At 45.7% G+C, this 13,919-nt stretch overlaps 1 protein-coding gene across 1 annotated transcript in view; it reads right to left on the reverse strand.

Annotated features, from left to right (window-relative positions):
* The window catches only part of NEMF (nuclear export mediator factor), a 486,031-nt gene that overhangs the window by 391,466 nt on the left and 80,646 nt on the right, over nucleotides 1-13,919 (reverse strand). Inside the window, exons 5-6 of the mRNA XM_086937289.1 lie at nucleotides 13,752-13,900; nucleotides 8,771-8,838 (exon numbers count right to left, since the gene is read on the reverse strand). Of these exons, the coding sequence (XP_086793415.1) occupies nucleotides 8,771-8,838; nucleotides 13,752-13,900 (217 nt within the window). The remainder of the gene's footprint in view (nucleotides 1-8,770; nucleotides 8,839-13,751; nucleotides 13,901-13,919) is intronic.

The raw sequence follows: 13,919 nt of genomic DNA on the forward strand, positions 1-13,919 counted from the left end.
CACGCTGGCGAGGTTCCTGCATCGTAATGTGTTGGACGGTGCCTGCTAGACACCGCCACCATTGTACAGATGGGTGTGGGTCCGCAAGGCAATCGTAACGATTGCCTATTGTGGACCCATGGCGGACGGACTTCGCGTTCGCCAGCATACCGCCCGCCATCGTAATATGGCGGGCGGAGAAGTGCTTCACAATGGCGGCGAAATCGCCACCAGGCGGCTGGTGGTGGTGGGTTCACTGCCATCATAATCAGCCCCTTAGTTACTGCATCGTAAAAGCATGAAGAAAAGAGTAGACTAGATGGAAATTGCTTGTTTGAATAACAAAGGTTCATGCTTACTAAGATTCCAAGGTATTCCTTTAACAAGAAATAGAAATTTAAAAGTGATAACTCACATGTTGTGGAAGTTTTATGAACCAGTCTTAGAACTAACAGAACTAAATATAAAATATAAATTTGATGACTTTATGAACAATTATTGAAGAGTTGTTTTAATACTATTCTCGCTCATGTCAAAGTGTGCACGAACCGAGAAAAAGAAATGGTGCTGCACGTAAATGCTAATTCCAATGTCTTTGAAACTTTAAGAGAATGATTTTCAACATGAACTAATGAGAATTACTAGAAATAATTTAGTTGGCTTACATTTTGAAATTATTTTATATGATGGTACCTTTGGAATGTAGTAATGTGCCTAGTTACATGTGTAAATTGCAAGGAATTAAAATGTTTTATAATTTACATAGACTTAAGAAAGAATATAAAGGTTCAGAAACTTTAGAATGTAACATGTACCAAGGATAAAACAAGACAGCAGACCACTACTTTCAAGGACTGGGGGACAGTAGATGGATGATCCTGTTAGAGGGGACTCTGTAAGGTTCTCTTAGATATTCTGTGGACATGTGCAGCAGGAGTGTGACCTCCAGAAGCAGGAGGCCCTTGACCTCTGCTTTGCAAGTGCTCAAAATAGACCAGGGGACCTGGAGGATACAGGCAGGGAGGCACTCACTTGGCGGTGCCGGAAGGAAGGCCTTATGCCTGAGACAGGTAATAGGCCCCCATACAGGAGACAGATCAGGTGCAGGAAGGCAGTGCAGTAAAAATAAAGCTCTCAACTGAACATTTTAGAATCCAAGAACCAGAAACACATATTCCCAATAGCTGGAGCTGGCCACCAGGAGCAAAAGGCACTGGATCCTGTCTAAACTGGCCCACCGGGGCCTGAGAAAAGCAAGAGAATGCTTGATCCCCCTGAGGGACCAGGTACATGTGTAGTCCCAACCCTGAAGCTGTTCAAATTGTCCAGAGAGGAAAATGGCAAAGGGATGCAAGTTGCACCCCACCCCTGTTCTCGAGAACTGTCCCATTCCCCCAGGGGCTGACAAGCAGAGAGTGGGGCCAAGAGGGGCGGACATGGGGCCTCCTTCTCACTTGAGAATTCACCCCTGGGGGTCCTACTTTCCTGGGTGCTAATAAAGATAGAGCCAAGAGACTCCCTGGGCAGCCATAAAAGGCAGTGTGTCTCATTTGCCTCATGCGGTCATGTCTGGGCAAGGAGGGGGAAGGGAGTGCCTAGCACAATAGCATCCCACCCGCAGGAACGTGGGAAGGGGAAAAATGATGCCAGCAACGCATTGGCATATAAGAACAATTGTTACTTACCTGTAAACGGTGGTTCTCCAGTATTGGTGTCTTTCATAGATTCACATGCTTGAATATTCCCTGTCGTCGAAGTGGGAGCCCCACGGCAAATACATTAACAATACAAACCAACAATATATGTCTATAGAAACATAATTAAATACATTCTAAAACCATACATACTTATAAGTACCAAGGATAGCAGTAACACATAGGAATACATTAGAAGAAAAAAGCACTTTCATAACATATCCAAGTCATTATGTTAGTCCAAACTACAGCTAATCAGAAGCGAGCCTCTGAGGGGAGGTGGGTGGGTCGCATGTGAATCTATGAAAGACACCAATACTGGAGAACCACCGTTTACAGGTAAGTAACTATTGTTCTTCTCCAGTATTGGGGTGTCTTTCATAGATTCACATGCTTGAATAGAATAGTGATCAGTAATGGCTGGCCGCAAGGTAAAAGAGCAGTGCATAAGCATACAATTCCATGAAATCACATAATGCTGCCAGACAGATACATTACTCTTATAGGTGGAGGGAATGAAAGAGGCTCACCTTATTTAAAAAGATTACGAAGCACCGCTTGGCCCACTGCTGAATCGGCTTTGTTGATCGTCTCGAGGCAGTAGTGCTTTGTAAAAGTATGCTTGCTGGACCACATGGCTGCTCGGCATATTTGGTGAATCGGCACACCCGTACTGTAGATTGAAGAGGCCTGCCGGCCTTCTGATGACAAAAAGAAATTGCTGAGGAAATCCAACGTGCAATAGTTGGCTTGGTAACAGAACGCACCTTGCGCATGCGTCCGTAAGCAATGAACAGTTGATCAGACTTACAAAAGGGCGTTGTCCTGTCGATGTAGAATTTAAGGTATCTTTTAATATCCAATGAATGCAAACGTTGCTCCGCTGGAGATTGAGGATTAGCGAAGAAAGTCTTTAAGAACACTGGTTCATTGAGGTGAAAATCAGTCGGCACCTTAGGCATGAATGCCGGGTTGGTGTGAAGTACGACACAGTCCAATCTGAATTGAAAAAAGGAGGCTGAATGGTAAAGCATGGATATCACTCACGCGACGTGAGGAGGTCAAGGCAAGAAGAAGGGCCACCTTCCAGGTCAAAAATGTCAAATCCTCTTCGTGAATGGGCTCAAAAGGCGCCTTCATCAATTGCACCAAAACAACATTGAGATGCCAGGTAGGAGGAGGAAGCCGAATGGGCGGGAACATCCTGAATAGTCCTTTGAAAAACTGTCGAATGACTATGGAAGAGTAGAGAGAAGAAGACCCATCCTGCTGGAATCGAGATATTGCCGCTAGGAAGACCTTCAAAGTGGAGTGGGAAAGTCCTGATTGAGCCAACTGCAGAAAGAACGGCAAAAGCTGAGCACGAGAGGAGTGCACCGGATGGATGTTGGCAGAGGCACACCAATGACAGAACCGTTTCCACTTGAGCTTGTAAGTCTTTACTGTGGACGGAGCTCTCGCATTGGCAAGAACGTCCCTACATGCTGGTGAAATATTCAAGTTGACAAATTCAAGGTGCTCAGGTTCCAGGCCGATAATTTGAGAGAGGAGGGGTCCGGATGACAGATCCATTGTCAGGAGATCTGCTCGAGGATGGGTGCGCACTGTGAAAGAAGCCACAGCTCAGAGAACCATGCTTGTCGAGGCCATATGGGAGCAATCAGGAGAATGTGGCACGGCTGTCTCCGCATTTTCCACAACACTCAAGGAACCAGCGGAATAGTCCGAAAAGCGCAGGCGAATAGATTGCACCAGTCCATCAAAAGGGCATTCCCGCATGACCCTTGATGGGGAAGCCAACTTGCATAAGACGGGAATTTCCGGTTCACAGGGCTCGCAAACAGATCCATGTTCGGGCGACCTCACAACCGAAAGATGAAGTCCAGAGTTGGCTGATGCAACTCCCACTCGTGGGTCAAGGACGCGGACCTGCTGAGGGAGTCCGCCAGGATGTTGGAGATGCCTGGTAGGTGAACCGCTGTCAGGGTTATTTGGTGACGGAGCGCCAAGTCCCAGATGCTCTGTGCCAGCTGAGAAAGGAGCGGTGACTTGGTGCCGCCCTGTTTGTTCACATAGTGCATACTGGTGGTATTGTCTGTTTGAATGAGCACAGATTCTGCCTGGAGCAGAAGATGAAAAGACTTGAGCGCCAGGAAAATGGTCATGAGTTCCAGTCTGTTGATGTGCCAGGAATGTTGGGACAGGGTCCAATTGCCCTTTATGGATAGCCCCTGAAGATGTGCGCCCCAGCCTTCCAGGGAGGCATCCGTGGTAAGGATGAGCTCCGGAGCGACAGTTAGGAAACAAGTACCGGCAGCGATGTTTGACGGTTTAGCCCACCATAAAAGAGTGGACCTCATCCGAGCGGTCACCAGGACCAGATTGTTGAAAGAGCGGTGATCTGACGCCGCTGCTTGTCCAATTCCTCCTGAATTGGGTGACTCTTCAGCCTGCAATTTGGGATCAGGGAGATGCAGGAGGATGCCATCCTGAGAAAGGATTTCAATACACGAACGGAAACAGACCCTTTTGAACGGATGAGAGCCACCAGGCGTAAAATCCGCAGCTGACACTCGTGAGACACGAATGCCTTCGCCAGCAAAGTATTCAGAGTGGCGCCTAGAAAAGTCCTGCAGGGAGCTGGATCGACCTGAGACTTCTCTGTGTTGATGGACAGACCGAGAGAGTGGAATAGAGTCAGACAGAATTGAGTGTCCAGAGACGCCTGGTGACGAGATTGCGACTTGATGAGACAGTCGTCCAGGTAGGGAAAGATTTGAACGCCCTTCAAACGTAGATATGCCACCACCAGAGACAGGACCTTCGAGAAGACGCGAGGGGCGGAGCGAAGGCCGAAAGGCAGAACCTTGAATTGAAAGTCTCTGCGCCCGAACCGAAAGCGTAAGTACTTCTGGTGTCTTGGAAGTATCTGCACGTAGAAATAAGCATCCTGGAGATCGATGGTGGTCATGAAATCGTCCTTCGAGAGAAGGCGGAGAATTTCCACAAGCATGAGCATGCGGAAGGATTGGCACTTCAGGTACTTGTTTAAGGCTCGTAAGTCGAGGATCGGACGCCATTCGCCGGACTTCTTTAGGACCAGGAAAAAAACAGGAATAGAATCCCATCCCCTTCTGAGACTTGGGAACCACTTCGATGGCACCTTTCTGAATCATGAGTCGAATCGGTAGGAACAGCTCCCTGAGGTGTGCCGGAGGCGGACCAGATGGAGGAGTGTTTGGAGGGAATTTGACAAACTCCAAACAATGGCCCTTTGATACAATGTCCAGCACCTAACGGTCTGAGGTGATTGAAGACCAATTGGAAAAGAAGAGGGTGATTCGACCTCCAACTTTGAGCGGGGAAGGCAAGTCATTGCTTCTTAGAAGCGGAGCCTCTGTAGGAAGATTTGCCTCTGTAGGATTTTGAAGACTGCTGTCGATAGGACTGCTGCGACTGGGAGGAATACCTCTGATTTTCTTGAACGTAGGAGCGGTACTGGTTGGATCCGCAGCTAAAAGAGGAGGAGGTGCCGCGTCCACCACGAAAAGGCTGTTTGCGAAATTGCAAATTGCCCAGGGCATGAGCCGTCTCGGTGTCCTTTTTTATGGTCTGAAGTGCGTCGTCCACATGCTGGCCAAAGAGCGATTCACCGTCATAGGGCATGTTGAGGATCTTCGCCTAAACCTTCTGGCGAAAAGAGGTGGAACGAAGCCAGCCCTGACAACGCATAACGGCTGCCCCCGCAAGCTGACGGAAATCAGTGCATGCAATGTCCACAGAACAGTCGATGATCTCAGATGACGCTCTCTCTCCCTCCTGAAGAATCTTCAGAGCCTCTGCTCTGGAGGGCTCAGGAATGAGGTCGATAAAAGAAGACATATCCGACCACATTTGGTGGTCATAGCGCCCCAGAATGGCCCAAGAATTTGCAGCCCTCACAGTGGTAGAAGCCATAGTGGAGAATATTCATCCAATGGCATCAAGATGCCGTCCCTCACATTCAGGAGGAGCGGTAATAGGAGAAAACGGATCCTGGAACGACGTTGTGCAGCCTGGGTAATCACGGAATCAGGTTTAGGTTGCGCTACCAGGCAGGCTGGAGAACCCTGGGGTGCCCTATATTCCTTCTCCAAACGAGGAAGAAGCGCCGGGATAGAATTCGGCGTCTGCATCAATTTGACGCCCTCATTCCAGATGAAGTCAATTATAGGCACTGCCCGGACCTGTTTAAATGGTTGACTCTTGAAGTAATAAAGAAAACAGTCCTCATCTTTCAGAACCATATGGAGCTTGAAGCGCAGCGCCGCTCGTTCCATAAGTTGGTGAAAACCCGCTATATCCACAGGAAGGGAATCTCCTGGACTCGAAGGTGGCAGCGATGGCGTCTAGATTTGATAATCATCATAATCAGCCATGCTCCCATCATCATCATCAACTTGTCCGTCTTCTCGATCTGGGCGAACGTCATCATCCTCGTAAACGGTTGTATGAACCTGAATAGAGGTTTTAGGTGGTGCAGAAGGCTCCGGCATTGAAGTAGAGGGAGGAGCCGCTGTATTTGCAGGCACTGTAGGATGAGGAGACCCCTGGTGATAAGGTGGAAATCGCCTATTATAATCCTCCAGCATATATTGGAGATTAGAAATGAGGGAGAGCGGTATTTGCGCTGTGGGAACCTGAGCAGAAGGTTCCTACTCATGGTAGTAAGGCTCTTCCTGATCGTCCTCATAGTCCTGACATTTAATAACCAGTTCCGAAGGGCTTCGAGCTGCCCGGAATCTATCAACTACCTACTCGTCAGAATCAGAGTCATGCTCCGAAGCAGTGGCAAAAAGAGGTGATGGAGGCTGAGAGTGACGTGTTATGGGAAGCTGATCCAATGGTACACGCCGACGGTGGTGCAGAGGGTCATCAACAGGAGCCCTGGAACTTGATGATGAAAATGGCACCAATACAGTGATGCGAAAGAAGACGCCGACGGGACAACCATCTTCGACGAAGACACAGATGACGGCAAAAACCACAGCCGTTGACGGAGCCGCCGTTGATGGAGCCACCGCCGACGAACCAGTCGTCGACGGAGCCGTCGTCGACGGAGCAACTGCCGACGAAGAGGCTCTCTTCGCAGAAGGCGTCGACGAAGATTTTGATGTCGACGAGACTCCCTTCATCGACGTCGACAAGGAGATTGGAATCGTCGATGAGACAGACTTGAAGCTTACACACACCATCGTCGACACTGACGTCGTCGACGAAGCAGCCACCAACGACCCGCTGGCACAAGTCGTCGTCGCTGTCGTCGTCACTGCTGTCGTCAGAGAGGTAGAGGTGGCAGATTTTGTCGTCGACGATTTTGCACGTTTTTTAAGGGAAACATGCGTAGAAGGAGCAGTGGATGCCTGAGAGTCAGATCTCGAGGGCGTAGGCGTAGCAGGAAGAGGAGAAGTCACAGCAGGAGTCTTCTGGAGTTCAAGTTTCTTCTTCTTCTTCAGGAATGGAGATGGCATATCCTTCACACAGCTACGTTTAGAGGTGGCTCTAGACCCAACTGACGCAAGGCTTTCTGCATCAGAAAGAGGTGAATCCTTCTCCTTTAACCTCTGCAACCAAAGGAGGAGACGCCCCAAACCTGTCCTTAAGGGTCTTGGAGGAGAATGTCCTGCAAATTTTACATTTACCTACCTGATGCTCTGGATAGAGGCAATAAATACACTTCTTGTGAGGGTCCTCAGAGAAGAGCCGCAACTTCCCACAAGAAGCACAAGGACGAAACAAAGACTTCTTACTTGAAGACATCTCAGAAAAACTGAAGAAATCCACAAGGAAGTTGAAAACTGAGCAGAGCTCAGGGAGACTCCCTTCACACGACGGGTGGTAAAAAATCTGAGGGCCTGAGCCTCTGAGGAGAAGGTTCTAGAGGGGTGCTTGCGCCTGATTGGCTGTAGTTTGGACTAACATAATGATTTCGATATGTTATGAAAGTGCTTTTTTCTTCTAATGTATTCCTATGTGTTACTGCTATCCTTGGTACTTAAAAGTATTTATGGTTTTAGAATGTATGTAATTATGTTTCTATGTACCTATATTGTTGGTTTTTATTGCTAATTTATTTACCGTGGGGCTCCCACTTCGACAACGGGGAATATTCAAGCTTGTGAATCTATGAAAGACACCCCAATACCGGAGAACAGATGTGCAGGCGGCAGGTGCTGGCCAGCCCATGCAAGAGTGGGCTCCCTGAAGGGCACCCTGAAGGGCACCAACAATCAGCACATGCCGGATGTCTCATTGGAGCAGCGGGGACACCTAGCCTTAAAACAAGAAGGATTACTGTAGTGCAAGTCAGAAATTAAAAAAAAAAATTTAAAAAAAGAAAGCAAAAAGGCATTTACCTTTGCGGCGCTATGTCACTCATCAGTATGCACACACAACCTTGCCCTAAATAAGTGTACCAGAATCCTCTGGGCACTGGAGGATTTGTATATGCGGTTTTCTGGTACCATAGGGAAAGCAAGGGCACCACAGCTTTCAAAAACAGTGCTTGTGGTGCTGCCAGGAGCATGGCAGTCCGCACTGGAGTCTCCACATAGATTTTCAACAGGTCATCTTAAGTCTTCTGGGGGGGAGCCCTGAAATGATGACCCAGGGAGCGGTTTTCTAGGTTTCAAGCCCTTCTGGAGTTTAAGCTTTTTCTCAAAAGGCTCTGGAGTATGGGGGCCTATGTTGGCGGGCAAGAAGGCTGAGTTGTAGCATGTTGAAAGTAGAAGAAAGACTTATGCACACAGGTTATTGAAACTTAAATGCTTTACGGACAATCACAAAATTAACAGGGAATCATTAGATGCTCTAATAAATGCCTCCTTAAGATCTTAACATCCATAGTGATTTTAATGGTGATCATTGGAGCCGGTATCTGCGTTGGTGCGATGGGAAAAGCGACAATCTGAGTGCATTCATCTACAATGGGGTGAACGTTTCAGGTAGCCATTTCCTAATGACGTTACACATAGATCTCAAGACTCTCTGATTGCCCCATTTTGTAGCTCAATTTCAACATATGTCAACTAATAGCATTTATTAAAAAAATTACTTACGAAGATGCGGGTTCAGTACTCTCTTTAATTGGTCCCCTTTTTCTGCCTTTGATAGTATTTCATTCAACCTGTGGAAGGCAGCGTGTATGTAATTCATTACAATTATTTAGTGGCACAAAATTAAACACATACGATTGTATCAACACGCATAAAAAGCTGTGGGCCTCCTTTTCTTAATAGAAAGTAGTGAGAATAGATGTCTTTGTTCATTTGATGTCTTGATTGATATTAAAGTGGGAACATACTGTGCCAGCCGGTTCGAGTGCTGATGTTCACAGGTGTAGTAGTTGGAGCAGTCTTCTTGAACAGGACAGTAGATCTGTTTTGTACAGCATTTAACAACAATTTACCTTTGGTTAATTTCTGCTGGACTAAAAGGTGTGAGGTGATTTTTATCACTGTAGTCTTATCAGATCAGTGTGGCTAGATTGTAGGAGTCACTGCTTAGTGTTTCTTGGATATTTTTTAGGGGCTGGCAGGCAGCTTCTTCTGGCCTGTACACTTGTTGGGAAAATTAACTTTACCACTGTTGCCTTTACTGTCATTAAATTGTGAGTGAGCCTCCTGGTGGGGAAGCCTCTTCTGGCGACCTTGAACTGAGGTTTGCAGCATATTGTCTTCTTCTCCAAGGCTACAATTTTAAGTGTCATTTCAGGTTTCCTATCAAAGCATACATAGAGTGGGATATAAGGATTCCATTGCTAGGAAAATCTAAGATACAGCATGGGCATGTGTCTTCAAACCATGAAAAACGAGATGACTATCATCTGTTATAAATCCCATGGCAGAACCCAACAGTGAGTTGATGCTTCATTCTTAATAGCAATAACCACCTGACTTGGTCTGCCTTTCTTTAAAACCTTTTAAAAATATTCCTTATTACCACTAAAGGTGCTCTACTAATGTCGTAGGGATCGTTCATGGTGACCAAGCACAGGTAAACCGTTTGCTAGTTTGCCTTACGTCTTGATGAATCACAAAATCTGAAGAATTGCTTTAAAAAAGAGAGGGTGCTGGTAAGTGTTCCATAGTTCTCAACATCAGAAATCAAGATTACTTCAACTAAAAAAACCATAAAACTTTACAGTCCAGATAAACAGTTAACAAAACATACACAAGGTTATACAATCCATATATACTATGCAATACTAGGCCTTAGAAGCATATTTCTTCCATAACCAATCCACAGAATAATTAAGATTTCATATGACATTCGAATCAGAAGCACTTGCTTAATATAAGTTTATCTTAATCTAAGTGCTTGCTACAAGACGCTTAGGTTCCATTTTGTTTTTTACTGTGATCTGCATGGTTTTGTTGAGGTTTTTGTTTGGAGGGGGAGGGAGAGAATTCACCATGGGTGGCTGCAAGAGTCTTGTACAGGACAGCTAGTCTCCCAATTAACAAAAATATGGATCCTCCTTGGCTTTAGTCACTAAAGAGAGTGCCCTCAACGTAGAGACAGGTTTTGGCATTGAAGCAGTTCTAGACAGAAGCATGAGCATCAACATCAAATACAGTCTTGATGGTAAATGGCGAGTCAATATCTAGTAAGTAATCTGAGAAGCCCTTCATGCCAGCATCAAACAATAGTGACTATGTGGCTGTGCCTCCGAGATGCTACAGTTCATACACAATGTACATGTATGGTAGGCTTTGACTGTCACCAAAAACTAATACAATGTTTTTTTTAAACAATGGCTCTTTAGCACTATAAATGGAACTCCACCTACATTGTTAAAAAAAAAACACTATAACTACAGCCCTACGACACCACAAGTGCAATACTATAACCGCAACACAGTAACAGTACACTACATTAAAATTATAACAACAACACTACCATTGCCACACTACAACTATAATTTCATGACTACTATAGCACAACTGCAACAGTACAACACCAAAACCACAATTACAACACTAAAGCACAATATGAAACTACGACTGCAACACTGAAATTAAAAAGCACTACATCACCACAAAGCAGCAACTCCTACTAAAACACCACAACCACCATACTCAAAATACATGACTATACATTATCCCAGAATCCTAGAGTCAATTCATTCATTATGCCCAATGGCAGAAATAAGCACATCAAGTTAAAACGAAACACTTCAAAAAAGCCACAGTAAACCTCTTACATTTGTTAATATTGGTGTTTTATTTTAGCACCGTTGTTGTGAATTCTGAAACACACTTTACTTCCTTTAATAACATTTGCATGTTAAAAGGATTTTAAAATGATAGATGCTACATGTGGTGAAAAAGCCAATAGATTTGGCAGAGAACTGATAGTGCCACTTTACTAACTTGTGAGTGGAGGCATTCAAGCACTCATGCATTCAATCTATTACACAGCCTTGCACTCATGCATCTAATCATGAACTCGCTGACTAAATCATCACAAACTCGTCAATCAGTGAAGTGGCCCTTTCAGTTATAAGCTGGACCTACTGGCATTTCCAATTCTTGTTTATGCAGGGCTTAAAACTGCACTTCTGCCGATTATCATGTGATGCAAAATTGTACTACTACCCAATGTAATGGTACTCACTGCGCTAAACTTTGGAAGAATAAAAGACTGATTTGTTTTGCTGACATTCACAATCTTCACTTGCAGCTCACAGACGGTGTTTGAGGCTAGTGTTTACCCCTCTGAGCCATCCTACCAGCTAAAGCTTTCTTCAAGGCAATACTCACTGTTCCCAAACATGTGAAACCCTGCAGGGCCACAATACTAACCCTTCCTCACCACATTCACCTCCCACCTGAGTCTGAGGAGCATTTGGTTCTTGAAGCAGGCGTGTTGTATCAAGAGGTGGGTGCCAGGAATCCTAGGGGCTGTCAAATCCTTGGACAGGAGTACACTTGAATAGTGTGAAAAGTGAAACTGGCTAAAGGTGGCCTGAGAGAAAAAAAGCTGTTACTGCAAGTGAATGGGAAGACAATCCAATTATTTGGGGAGATGACAACAAAAGAATTAATAACACATGCGGGTGAGTGGCAGGGCTTGTGAATGCTGGGTGAGAATGGGGGCAAGTGTGACTTGGCATTTGGAGAAATGGTGAAGGATACATCGCAGATGAGAGGCAAGAGTTTTGCATCCTGGATAGAAATGGGGACTAATCGCCACTTGATAATCATTGTTGGAGGTAATCTGATTTTATTTTATTTGTGGTATTTATGAAAGTCACGCTTTACTGGTTGTTACTATGGTAAATTGAATAGTGCTTGAGATGCACTGAACCACTGGTGAGACATCACACCTCTCTGACACATCAATCACAGCAGTACTGGGAGCTCTGTCAGGCATTCAAAACAATTTGGATCAGCACACACCTTGGAGCACAGTAGAGATGTGCAGTGGTGGGAATAACTAGGCAAGGGAGGAGGGGGAAGCGTACAGGGTCATTGTGGATGGTCCACTGGGCTCGCTCAGAGCTTACTTACCATTGGGATCGTTGGGCCTGAGCAGAAAAATAAGATTAAAACTGCAACTGGTTAAAGATGGCTGATAATGTCAATCATCTTGAAACTGTAACAGTTTACATTCCTCACCCTGCCTTGTGGAGGGCTGACCGTAATCGGGGACACTTGTGCAGCATCTACTGCCCTGTTTATGTGCAATTGTAGGGGTAGTGGTGCATTTGTAGGATAGATGTAAGGTGTTTAATGCATTCTTTGTGGGTGCACATGCTCAGTCATGACAGCCAGAGCACATGCAACCCATCACTCATGCTGTCATCCAGCCCCTTCACAGGAGCTACTACTGCCGTGATACACCCTCAGCAATGGTGGCGGCAGAGGGAGCAGCAGGAGTGGAGAAGTGTGGCTCACTGGTTAGAGCAGGCATACCCTGAAGCAGAGGTCAGACCCGGGACCAGGGTTCAATTCCCGACGCGGCAGGGTCTGAGCGCAAGTGTCCACGGACTCGATAATTCTCACTCCGGTGCCTACTCGAATCACGGGTTCACACTCTGCAACTCTGGGCAATAGCTTGCTTAATCTCCACTATGGCCCCCCCGCGGTGGGATGCCTGGCTTTCACCTTGGGGATGCCCAGTACGGGTTATCTCACAGGGAAAAGCCAGGACGGGTTCCCAATGCAAGCGCCGAGATGCCCAAGGGTAAGTCGAGCGCTATATAAGAACACACACACACACACACACACACACACACACACACACACACACACACACACACAAGGAGGTGTGGAGAAAAACTGTGGGGGGCTATGTGGGGGAAGCTGAAGACTAAAGACAGGAGCCATATCGGTTCCTCAAGGCGCTGCCATGGGAGATCAGTTGCCATACCTGAGAGGACTACTTTGAAAACAGATCATCAAATGAAAGTACTCGATGTAAACCATAGACTAATCCCAAAATGTGTTGGAAAAACCAGTGAGTCAATGCCTGAAGGCGATTGGCCAAACAAGTGAGCAGTTAAAGGGAGTTGACACAAAGGCTCCCTGTATATAGGATATGATACGCGGACATGAGATCTGGAACTTATTCATAGTTGTTTTTAGCCACACCTAAAAAGATTTGGAAACATTTACTTATTTTTAACACTTGTAGACACGCAAGACAAAATATCAGTTTATTTCCGAACAAAATACTTGTCGTACATACTTTACAAAGAGTCTGCTTGGACTATAGTTTCTGTGTGCGGTTTACAATTATCTAGGCGATGTCTAACATACCTGTCTGAACAAATGTTGATCAAATATTTCCCTTCAAACTCTACATTAAACCCTCTACTCACATAGATATTAAATAATTAAAGGTCTTTAAGTTAGCAATGTACACTACAGCACAATCTCTATTTTTCAAAAACTCTGTGAATTCTGTATGCAATGACGGCTGAAGCCCAAGCTGAACGTAACGGAGCCCAAAAACTACTGCAAAGTACAAAATGAAGCACAATGATATCCTTGGCTGATATCATTCCTATAGCATTGATATACATGGAATTACCTTTCTACATCAAGTAAAGGTTCTGGAGCTTTGGCATGGTCCACTGGGTAGTGCTCCCGCACTGCAAATTTCACATCATCCGCCTCATCTGTGCGAAACCTGAGGAGGTTCAAAACGAGGTATGCGTGGTCTGTAAGCACAATGTTTCCCTGCAAATAGAACAAACAA

The sequence above is a fragment of the Lissotriton vulgaris genome, chromosome 9 (assembly GCF_964263255.1).
Source record: "Lissotriton vulgaris chromosome 9, aLisVul1.2, whole genome shotgun sequence".
Taxonomy (NCBI): Eukaryota; Metazoa; Chordata; class Amphibia; order Caudata; family Salamandridae; genus Lissotriton; species Lissotriton vulgaris.